Source organism: Gorilla gorilla, chromosome 5, assembly GCF_029281585.2.
Source record: "Gorilla gorilla gorilla isolate KB3781 chromosome 5, NHGRI_mGorGor1-v2.1_pri, whole genome shotgun sequence".
Lineage (NCBI taxonomy): Eukaryota > Metazoa > Chordata > Mammalia > Primates > Hominidae > Gorilla > Gorilla gorilla.
Genome location: NC_073229.2, coordinates 123624723 through 123637289, shown reverse-complemented (window position 1 = coordinate 123637289; position 12567 = coordinate 123624723). Strand labels below are relative to the sequence as shown.

The window sequence follows — 12567 nt, the reverse complement described above, 5'->3', positions numbered from 1 at the left end:
TTGGATGCCTATGATGTAATACCATAAAGTGAGAAAACCATAGAGTTGTAAAATCTAGAAAGTACTGTAAGATAACATCTAATCTAGATTTCTTATTTTAAAAGATGAGCTGTGAGGCAAATAGAGTTTAAGTGAATTTCTCAAGGTATTACAGTAAGTTTAAAAACCAAATCCTTATGTGCCTGGAAATAAACACATAAAGGATCTGACTTGACTTTAATGCATTCATGTATTCATTTATATAAAAAATAGAGAGCTTGCTTTTTATGAGGTACTTGCTACAATTCAGGGGTACACAACATATATTGCGTCACAAATGCACCCTGTCCTCATGGAACTCACAAGCTAGTCCAGTCCACAATTACTAAAATATGTAGAAGGAAAATTCTTTGAATATGAGCTTGTGTTTTTGTATATCTATAGACTTTAAAACCTCATTTTAATTAAAACTAGTAATGAATGCCATGATATTTTAAATATAGTCCAAAATAGAGGGCTTAGTATATGTTTCATTTGGTTGGCAAATGATGTTTCTTCAAAGCCTGAGGACCAAAAAAACCTGCAAAATTCTCAGAGGCATGAGTGTCTCACAGAGTTAAAAAGTTTTTAGCACAGCCATAATAAAGAATGAAATCATATTCTTTGCGACAACATGGATGCAGCTGGAGGCCATTATCCTAAGTGAATTAATGCAGGAACAGAAAACCAGATACCACATGTTCTCATAAGTGGAAGCTAAACATTGGGTACTCATGGACATAAAGATGGCAACAGTAGAGAGTGGGGATTACTAGAGGTGGGAGCGATTGAGGTAGGAAGGGTTGAAAAACTAACTATTGGGTACTATGCTTAGTACCTGAGTGACGGGATCATTCGTACTCCGGACCTTTGCATCACACAATATACCCAGATAACAAACCTGCACATGTACCCCTTGAATCGAAAATAAAAGTTGAAATTAAAACAAAAAAAGTTATTAGGGCATTGTATGCTTTAGAAATTTGTTTCTGACTTTGCCAGAAATAACTTGTTTTGTATAATTTTCTTCCTGGTTATAAAGGTTTATTAACATTTTAAAAATTATTATTAAAATAATGGGCACTCATAGATAAAAATTCAAACTCCTCTCTATCTTTACTCCTCAGAAGTAACTATTATCTGATTCTTTCCAAAAGTGATCATACATACACAGACATATGCAAATTTTTTGCAACTTGCTTGATATATTTTATACATCTTTCCATGTTAGCACTTGGGTGTATAACTTACTCAGTTTTGTATGTATACACTGTACTTGCGGAAGTACATCTGTAGGATAAATTCTTAGAATAACTAGATCAAACATTATTTGAAGAGTTTTATTTATTTTTTGTATTTTTTAGGAGACAGGGTCTCGCTCTGTGCCCAGGCTCAAGTGCAGTGGCCCAATCATAGTCAAATTCCTGGGCTCAAGCATTCCTCCCTGCTCAACCTCCCAAGTAGCTGGGATTACAGGCATGAGCGTCATCCATGCTTGGCTGAAAAGTTTTAAATTGCCTTTTGTTTGTTTGTTTTATGGCATTTACTTTTAAAAGAAGTATACATTAGACAAATACATTTTTTTAAAATCAGGTAAAGATTTAAGCCACATGTGTTTGGGTTTCTTTCTGAACTATATTCTGTTTCATTGATATATATGTCTTGTCTTTACCCCAAAGCCTACACTGTCTTGATTACTGTAGCTTCATAGTAAGTCTTGCAATTGAGTAGCATAAGTTCTCAAATTTTGGTCATCCTTTTCAAACTATTCTAGGTCCTCTTTTTTTTTTTGAGATGGAGTTTCGCTCTTGTTGCCCAGGCTGGAGTGCAATGGTATGATTTTGGCTTACCGCAGCCTCCACCTCCTGGGTTCAAGCAATTCTCCTGCCTCAGCCTGGGATTACAGGCGCCCGCTACCACACCTGGCTAATTTTGTATTTTTACTAGAGATGGGGTTTCTCCATGTTGGTCAGGCTGGTCTTGAACTCCCAACCTCAGGTGATCTGCCCACCTTGGCCTCCCAAAGTGCCAGGGTTACAGGCGTGAGCCACTGCGCCTGGCTGGTCCTTTGCTTTTTTATGTAAATTATAGAATCACATTGTCAGTTGGGATTGTTTTGAATGTGTACATCAATTTGGGGAGAATCAACATCTTAACAATGTTGAATCTTTTCATGTATGATATCTTACCAGTTTTCTAGGTCTTTGATTTTTCTCATCAAGGGTGTATAGTTTTCAGCATACAAATCCCGCACATATTTTGTTAGATTTATCTTAAGAATTTCATGTTTTTATGCTATTTATTGTAAATGGTACTCTTTTTAAAAAATTCAATTTCCAATTGTTCATTGTTAATATACAGAAATACAGTTGATTTTTGTATGTTGACCTTGTTTCTTGCTACCCTTCCCAACTTGCTTTACTAGTTCTCTTAGCTTTATGTTGATTCATTGGTATTTCCTATGTAGACAATGTCATTGGCAAATGAAGATTGTTTTCTTTCTTTCCAATCTGTATCATTTTATATCTTTTTCTCATTTTATATCACTGTCAGGGACAACCAATACATATTGCAATAGGACTCTTCTTGGAAAAAAAATGAAAAAGGACCACCAATACAATGTTAGAATGGTGAAATAGGCGTCTTGCCTTATTCCTGATATTAAAGGGAGAGCATGCAGTCTTTCACACGTAAGTGTGATAATAACTATAGAGTTTTCATACATGCCTTTTATCAGGTTGAGGAAATTCCCAATTATTCTTAGTTTTTCTTTTTTCTGAGAGTTCTTATTAAGAAATGGATTTTTTTAAAATGCTTTTTCTGTATCCAAATAATCTTTTTTTTTTTTTTTTTTTTTTGTCTGTTGGAATAGTAAATTGTATTGGTGGATATTCTGGCTAGCTTTAGTAAGGTATATGTGACATAAAATAAATTGTACATATTTAAAGTGTACTACTGGGGCCAGACACTGTGGCTCATGCCTGTAATCCCAGCAGTTTGGGAGCCAAGGTGGGAGAACTGCCTGAGGCCAGGAGTTTGAGACTAGCCAGGACAACATAGGGAGACTCTATGAAAAAAAAATTAGCCAGAGGTGTGATGGTGCACACCTGTAGTCCCAGCTACTCTAGAGGCTGAGGTAGGAGGATCACTTGAGCCTAGGAGTTTTGAGTGTTCAGTGAGCTGTTAATGTCATTGCACTCCTGTCACCCCTGTCTCTCTAAAAAATAAAATATACTATTAGATAAGTTTTGACATATCTATACACTTTGTGTATGTGTGTGTGTGTGTGTGTATATGTATATATACATACATTCATTCAATATAATGAATGTATCCATCACCCCCCAAAGTTTTGTTGGGCCCCTTTATAATCCCTTTCTCTAGAACCTCTCCCCTAAACTCCATCCCTGGGTGGTATACCCCTTACCTGTTTTTTTTTTGTTGCAATAGATTAGTTTGCATTTTTGGGAATTCTATAGAAATGGAATCATACAGGGTGTACTCTTTTTTTATCTGACTTCCTTCACTTGGCATAATTTGTGGTTTATTCATATTGTGTGTACGTGAACCAGTCTCTTGAAGTTTCTGTTATAGTGGTGATTATCACACACTTTGACCACTTGTGATGAGCCTTATTTGGGAGCAAGGTCTTCAACTTTGTGGTTTTTGTTTTATTTGGTTTTCTGCTTCTGCATTAGTTCACTTAGGGTGATGGCTTTCAGCTGCTTCCATGTTGCTTGCTGCAAAGGACATGATTTTGTTCTTTTTTATGGCTGTGTAGTATTCCATGGTGTATATGGACCACATTTTCTTTATCCAATCCACCATATATGGGCACCTAGGTTGATTCCATGTCTTTGCTATTGTGAATAGCACTGTGATGAACATAGAAGTGGATTAAATTTCTTTTTCTTGACAGTCTCCTAATTTATGCTTGTACATATATTTTTCTCTCATGCCTTGAGGTTTTTAAAAGTCCCCTCCTCCTTCTCATGGCAGTACTTTTACTAAAGTACATTTCCTGGGAATCCTTAGGGTTCCCCTTATTTTGAATAGGCTGAATATTTTCATATGTTTGGTGATTTTTATCTTTTAATCCTTTAATAGGTTTGAAAGTCTCTCTTGATATGGGTAGCTCAGATAGGCTCCATCGTAGAGTCTAGAAATCATCCTATGATTTTTTTTTGCCCATTCCTAGGTAAAAAAAAAAAAAAAAAAAAACAAATCTAAGTTTATTAAATTTTCTTCAGTGGTTTAGAAGGCAGTAAATAGTTTTTGCATTGGTTGAGAAGGAGCTATAGGCAGAGACATGGTGGAGGAAGTTTCTCTTTGTTCAGGAATGATTTCCTCCTTGTGTGTCTGCTTTGAAAGCCATAAACTGCCCCCTCCTCCTACCTACCACTTGGCTAGTGAAGATCTCTGAAGGATTCTCCTGTTCCCTCCTCTAGTCATCTGCTACTTCACTGGCCTTCCTTGGAGTATACAGCATAAGTATAGGGTTCTGCAGTTTCTGCCTCTCCTGATGCCAGCTGTGGAGGTCCAAATAGGATTAGAATATGTGTCCATCTTGGTTTCTGTCCTCATCTCTAATCTAGGAGGTGGTTCTGTCCACCAAGTGCAGGTAGGGAAGCCCATCAAGGTAATAAAGTATTGTCAGCATGTTGCTATGTGCTGCTAGTTAGCAAGAATGTCTGGAGTGGTGTTTCCTCTTACAGGCTAGATTGATGACCGGTTAATGTTTTAGCAGTCAGGGACTCACTTTCTTTGTATTATTAGGATGAATATTTATCCTGAGATAATGAAGAATAATGCTGAAAGTACTGCACTTGGCCGGGTGTGATGGCTCATGCCTGTAATTCCAGCACTTTGAGAGGCTGAGGTGGGTGGATCATTTGAGGTCAGGAGTTCGAGACCAGCCTGGCCAACATGGAAAAACCCCACCTCTACTAAAAATACAAAAATTAGCAGGGCACGATGGCAGGTGTGGCCAGCAACTGTAGTCCCAGCCACTCACGAGGCTGAGGCAGGAGAATTGCTTGAACCCAGGAGGCGGAGGTTGCAGTGAGCTGAGATTGTGCCACTGCACTCCAGCCTAGGTGACAGAGTGAAACTCCATCTCACAAAAATAAAAATGCGATAATAATTAAAAATAATTAAGTACTGCACTCTGTCAAAAAATCTGTAGTTATGTTAGTGGCACTTAGCTTGTTCTTCAATTTTCTCAAGCATAAAGTAGAACTTATATTAATTATAAATTCCTGAACAGTGCTGTTTTGTATATCACATGAGGTATGTTGTAAATATCATAAATAGTTGTAAATGTGTCTTCTACTATAATATATTCTCATTATTTTGTATTTTGACAGAATTATTTCTTCATCTTAGGTCAGAACACTTTCTAGATTTAATACTTGTCTGCACTTAAGGCAAAATGTTCATTTTAGCATAGAGTTTACTGTAGGTTACTTTTTAAAGTTACTGAAATCAACCAAATATTTCCTATGTCAGTGTCTCCATGAATAGTACCTGATCTTCCTATTAGGTTAATACAGAGGAAATTTAATTATCAAGTCCTTAAAAAATATATTCACAGGGAGATCAACTTATAGTCCTTTATATGAAATAGAAACACTCTCTTGCTTTCCTTTTGGTTAAGGTAGGAAGATAATAAATCACAGTGGCTTGGGTTTGAATACTGGTTTATTTGCTAGCTGTATGGCCTTGCAAATGATTTAAACAATAGCGCTGAGTCCTCATGTGTAAGTTGGAGAAAACAGAACATCCCAACAAAGTTGTTGGAGGATTATGCCTGAACATGTGAAAAACTACTAGTATTGTGCTTAACATATAGTAGTTGCTTAATAAATGATAGCCATATTCTCAGTGCACACTTAAGATCACACCCTAATTGGACCAGTAATCACATTTCGTCTATTTAGTTGGAAAAGTAGTAAACTGCGTCTTTATGCCATTTTGTGTGTGTGGGTGTGTGTTTTGGTAGAGAACAGGGTTTTGCCTTGTTGCCCAGGCTGGTCTCGAACTCCTGAGCTCAAGTGATCTGCCCCTTGGCCTCCCAAATGCTGGGATTACAGGCGTAGGCTGCCGCACCCGGCTAATAATATGCTATTTCAAGTGCATTTAGAGAAGAGTGTTGATGAACCATGGAATGATTATTCTTTTTTTCTTTCCTCTTTTGTTTTTAAATCACAGGGCACCTCGATTTAAAGATTTCCAGCAACAGGACAGTCAGGAGCTTCTTCATTATCTTCTGGATGCAGTGAGGACAGAAGAAACAAAGGTCAGGTTTCTTTATGTATATCATGTATTCTCTTCAAGAAGAGGATACAAAACTAAGGGATTATTGGGGGGCCAAGGCGGGGTGGATCATCTGAGGTCAGGAGTTTCAGACCAGCCTAGCCAACATAGTGAAACCTCGTCTCTAATAAAAATCAGCCACGCATGGTGGTGCATACCTGTAATTCCAGCTACTTGGCAGGCTGAGACATGAGAATTGCTTGAACCCAGGAGGCAGAGGTTGCAGTGAGCTGAGATCACGCTACTGCACTACTCCAGCCTGGGTGACAGAGTGAGACTCTGTCTCAAAAAACAAACAAACAAAAAACAACTAAGTAAGTAATTTCTATTACAATTTAAAAGTACAGTTGAGAAATAATTTAATTTTTTAGAGTAAATATTCTAGATATTTTTTCTTTCTTCTGTAAGATATTTACCTTTATCCTTTTACAGCCCTATTGTCCTTTTTAGTTAATGTCCTTTGGCTGTAAATAGAATAATTTAAACTAGCTTAAGTAAAAAGGAATTGGGGCCAGGCATGGTGGCTCATGCCTGTAATCCCAACACTTTGGAAGGCCGAGGCAGGTGGATCACCTGAGGTCAGGAGTTCAAGATCAGCCTGGGAAACATGCTGAAACCCTGTCTCTACTAAAAACACAAAAATTAGCCAGGCGTGGTGGTGCACACCTGTAATCCCAGCTTCTTGGGTGGCTGAGGCATGAGAATCGCTTGAACCCGAGAGGCGGAGGTTGCAGTGAGCTGTGATCGCACCACTGCACTCTAGCCTGGGCAACAGAGCAGAGCCTACCTCAAAAAACAACAAAAATCCCATTTTAATTGTAGTGTGGCAGTGTCTCTTTACTCCTAGTGACCAGTTTCCAGTGAAGAGAAAATTAGAGTTCTAATATTTTCTTTAAAGTTTCCTTTAAAAATAAGGATTGAGTTAATTACTCTCTCCTGCTATAAAACATCATGTATCACAATCCTATTTTTAATTGTCTGTTTATTGACTTTCTTATTAAGCTAATTGAATTCAGCTTTTAGAGGTGTCATTCCTTCTCTGCCACCTCTCTACTTTTACATATTTGATCATAAACCCTACCACTTTCTATTTAGATTTATGTCCCTGTCAGCTTTCTTAGCTTGTGATCTCTTTGAGGAATGGTACTATGTATTGTCTCTGTCCTGTGTGCCTTGCACATAGTAGGTGTTCTGTGAATTTGTGTGTGTGTGTGTGTGTGTGTTTTGTTTTGTTTTTTTTTTTTTTTTTGAGACAGGGTCTCACTCTGTCATCCAGGCTGGAGTGCAGTGGCATGATCTCAGCTCACTGCAGCCTCTGCCTCCCAGGTTCAAGTGATTCTCCTGCCTCAGCCTCCCGAGTAGCTGGGATTACAGGGTGTGCCACCATTCCCAGCTAATTTTTGTACTTTTAGTAGAAATGGGGTTTCACCATGTTGACTAGGCTTGCTTATTTATTTAGACAGTGTCTTGCTCTGTTGCTTAGGCTGCAGTGCAGTGTTGTGATCTCGGCTCACTGCAACCTCCAGCCTCCTGGGGTCAAGTGATTCTCCTGCCTCAGCCTCCTGAATAGCTGGGATTACAGACACATATCACCAAGCCTGGCTAATTTTTTTTTTTTTTTTTTTGTATTTTTAGTAGAGACAGGGTTTTACCACTTTGGCCAGGCTTGTTTCGAACTCCTGACCTCAAGTAATCTGTCTGCCTCGGCCTCCCAAAGTGCTGGGATCACAGGCATGAGCTGCCACTCCAGGCTCCCTGTGAATGTTTTTTTGAATGAGTTGTATGTGCTTAACCTTAAACGCAACGTTTTTTTGAGAATTTGAATTGGGAAGAAATCAAAATAATTATTCTTATATGTTACACTAGCTAGTTTCTTTGTGATTTGCAATTATTTTGAATATGTTGTATTTGAATAAACTAATAAACTGACAGGATAATACTGTGTTGTTTTACCTACATTGTGTCTAAAAAAGAAAAAAAAAAGATTTATAATTAGTTAACCATTGAGGATATTAGCATAGTCCCCTAGCTAGTATTTGATCACATTTTCTTAGAGCTAGGAACTGATACTTAGAGTTGAGCTTCAAACTCAAGTCTTTCTGACTCCCAAACTAATGATCTTTCTAATTCTATAAAATACTGCTGATTGAAGTTTAAATGCTTGGACATCTGTAGTCAGTAGAAATAAGATTTTAAGTCTGCTATTTAAAATGTAACCACAATTATTTTACTATTTGTAAAAGTATTAAATCTGATTCAATAATTATGGTATATTGCTGTTCTTGTTGAGGGGTAGATGCATGTTGGCACGGTGGGAACAGGTTGCTTTTTGTATTATGAACAATAAATGGGCCTACAGATGATATGAGTTACTTTAAGATTAATTCAGATTTATCAATTGCTAGAATTATTTTTTTCCCCATGATTTGCAGGAATACGTTTACTATGTGGTGGTCATGTATCATTAAATGGAATTAAAAATTATGTAAGTGGGCTGGGCATGGTGGCTCATTCCTGTAATCCCAGCAGTTTGGGAGGCTGAGGTGGGCAGATCGCCTGAGGTCAGGAGTTCGAGACCAGCTTGGCCAACATGGTGAAACCCCGTGTCTACTAAAAATACAAAAATTAGCCAAGCATGGTGATGCGTGTCTGTAATCCTCGCTACTTAGGAGACTGAGGCAGGAGAGTTGCTTGAACTCGAGGTGGAAGTTGCAGTGAGCTGTGATCGCGGCACTGCACTCTAGACTGGGTGAGGGAGTGAGACACGTTCTCAAAAAAAAAAAAAAATTAGTAAGTGAAGTTAAAAGTCATGTGAATGGATTAAAATTATGTCTTGGGGTTTTTTTTCTGTTGATATTATAAAAAAAGTAAAATATATCCCTGTCACTTTTTTCTGTTTTACCTCTATAATTTGATAGCAGTCTTTGTTATAATTAAATTATTGTTTAGTCGTAATGGTGCATTGGGATGCACAGTATCTTAGGCAGCCCAGCAGGACACATTGGTTTTGAAAGCTCTTATCTTTCTTGCACTATTTGAAGGCTTTAAATGGTGCAGTAAAATTAAAATGTCAAGTCTGTGGATCTATTCAATTTCATAAGCGAGGACAGTCCTGACGGTCAGCTACAGTGAGTATCAGGGCAGGAGCTGCATTGTCTGGCCTGGGAACTCCACAGCTGTTAATCGTGCTGTTGTTGTAGTGTGTCACTGCCATGTGTTTCTTGATTGAAGGAAGGCTACAGTGTTATGTCTGCCACCAGAATCTTTTAGTAATGATGAAAAACTACTGACCTCCTTTCATATGGTTTCATTAAAGTCTTTTCTGAACTACAACATTGAGGAATATACTCTTGCTGAATATAGTACTTAAAGGATCATTTGTGCAGAAATTGTAAATTTTTCATGTACAAAATCAAATTTCCTAGAAGTAGTTCTTTTATAAGGCAGTCTTTTTAATTTATACATTTATGCTTCTTTGTTTTTTCCTTATAATTTGCACAGTCACTAAATTAATGATACTATATTTTTATTATCTTCAAGATTTATTACTGTAATATAATTTTGGTTAGAATTATTTTAAAGACAGAATATCTCAGCTAACTTAAACTGTACATTATTTTCATTCTTGTTTTTAAAGTATAAGGTGGAGATTTGAAATAGTTGAACCTTGATACTGCTAATTGATTAAGTGCTACAGTTATTAACAGCTCCCTGACCAAAGTATGTATCTTTCTTTTAACCTAAATTGTTCAAAGCACAACTCTTAACAATGAGGAATTGTATATGGACGTAAACTCATTTATTTTCCTCAACTTGATGAATTACCTATTAATTGACTTTTAAACAGTTTAGAGAATATAAATTCACGGTTAGGATCAAAATTAAAAAGCAAAAGTCTAATATTTAAAAGTTAATAATGTAAACAATTTCATTTTACTATTTTTAGAGTGTAATCACAGCTTTTTAGCTTTTTTCCTGCTGCTTGAATTGGTAACTTCTTAGCTTCTTTTGAGTGATATGACATTTCAGGATATATAGCAAAGTTTCATTAAATCATATCAAAAATCATGTCTGAATTAGTAAAATGTTTAAATTGTAGGATAAATTTACAGACTAAGTTGAATTAGAAGTATTTCTCTTGAGTTGTTTGAAATGTTATGATTATCTGAAATATTTGCGAGTGAACATTGGTATTTATTGGAATTTTTCATTTAAGTTCATTAAATATTTCTCCTGCATGGAATTTACACAGTTCCAATTTGCTTACTTTAGTTCAATAAATTCTTTTTTCAAGGTGTAAAAGTCAACTTTAGCTTAGACAATGTCTGAATTATATCAACTTTCAAATTTATTGAGTCTGAACTGGAGATTATTTCAGTATTTAATAGCTTCTGGGAGACATTTTATTGTTTCATTTCTTTATAGTATATAAGTGTATTTCAGGACTTGTGTCACATGGTATGAATTGCTTTATGTTTGCTTTTATCCCCTACTTTGTAAAATATTTAAGTGTTTTGAATCTTGTATTAATTTTCAAAATATGCTTGAGGATAGTAAACAGTTATAGGAAATATAATGTGTTAATCACAGGCCAGTTAGTAATAAGTGAAACTCGGTTTCACAATTGTTGGAGGAGGATGTGTTAAAAAACATATATCATACACAGAAGAAACATAAATCATACACAGCAGAACAATTCTGGGGGTCATGAGTGTCTTCTGCTTATCCAGGCAGCAGGGCATGGAGCGAGAATAAGAATGTGATCACCTCCTTCTCCATATAATATTGTGTTCTTAGATTAAAAGCATGTTATAATGGCAGAAGGGGATCTTGGTGTTGACAATATGTCTGATTCATAAGTCTCATTGCTCCAATCTGGGTTCTTTACCTCTCATATCTGATGTACAGGTGTCACTCTGGAATTCCTCCTAACCATGCTCCTAGGAGATCCCTTTGCCTCTCTTGTGTTTTGACTTTGCCATTGTTTATATCCCGTGTTCTTGTCTTTCTTCCTTTATGCTCTTTTTTTCCTTATTCAAAAGGTGGCATATACCATATATATAACTTGTACTTTGTCTTTTTTCACTTAATATATCATAGTGATCTTTTCCAATTAAAAGATAGGAAGGACCAGGCACCACCTGTAATCCCAGCACTTTGGGAGTTTGAGACCAGCCTGGGCAACATAGGAAGAGCCTGTCTCTACAAAACAAACAAACAAACAACAAAAAACAGGTGTGGCAGCTCATGCCTGTAATTCCAGCACTTTGGGAGGCTGAGGCAGGTGGCTTGCTTGAGCTCAGAAGCTCAAGACCAGCCTGGGCAATATGGCAAAACCCCATCTCTACAAAAAAATTTTTAAAAATTAGCCAGGTGTCATGGTGTGTGCCTATAGTCCCAGGTACTTGGGAGGCTGAGGCAGGAGGATCACTTGAACCCAGAGAAGTCAAAGCTGCAGTGGGCAGTGATCACACCACTGCACTCCAGCCTGGGCAACAAAACAAGACTCTCTCTCAAAAAAAAATATATATATATATTTATTATATATATATTTATATATTAATTATATATATATATTAGTTATATATATATTAATTATATATATATTTTTGGAAAGATAATTAACAAACTTTTCCCTCATCCTACTGTCATAATCTGAATTAGGAAGACAAAATTCATCCACTAATTAGGGGCATAGTTAATGTTAAAAGGTCACTTATTAAGTTTTATTCTTGGAGTATGTAGTTTTATTCTGAAACTTTTCTGTGAGATTGGATCTTTCCTAAAACATACACAAGAGATGTAGAAATAGTTAATATAAACCTTGTCATTTACTGAGAGCTGCTGAAAACATAATCATTATTGACAACTAAGTTCAAGTAAAACCATAATTAAAATTTGGGGGAGTCTTCTTGCTATGGACATTAATTGATAAATTTGGACTTTAGTTATATGTGTATATAAATGAGGTAGTCCACATAGCATAGAGATTATAGTAACCAGCTTGATAGCTTCTTAATATAGAAAGGTCTTCATAGACAATAAATTTCATATGGTCTATTTTCTTTTTTGGTCCTAATTAAGAAGTGTCATTTTAGAGAGAGGGAGAAGGAAGAAAGAGGGCAAATTAATTTATGCTAAGCAACAGGACTAGGCTGCTTGCTTTTTATACACTGATAAAAATACATTAAATCCAAGAGAGAACCTACATGTAAAAATTCTGACTCTTACTTG

The 12567-nt window shown here is 36.5% G+C and overlaps 1 protein-coding gene across 8 annotated transcripts in view; it reads left to right on the top strand.

Moving 5' to 3' along the window:
- USP45 (ubiquitin specific peptidase 45) overlaps positions 1 to 12567 on the top strand; it is a 79449-nt gene that overhangs the window by 33080 nt on the left and 33802 nt on the right. For 6 of the 8 annotated variants that reach the window (XM_055391183.1, XM_063707791.1, XM_055391184.2 and 3 more), the window contains exon 9: positions 6229 to 6316. In XM_055391183.1, the coding sequence (XP_055247158.1) occupies positions 6229 to 6316 (88 nt within the window). Of the gene's footprint in view, positions 1 to 2571; positions 2709 to 6228; positions 6317 to 12567 lie in introns of those variants that run through there. The other 2 variants (XR_008680936.1, XM_055391186.2) reach the window with 2 other exon arrangements.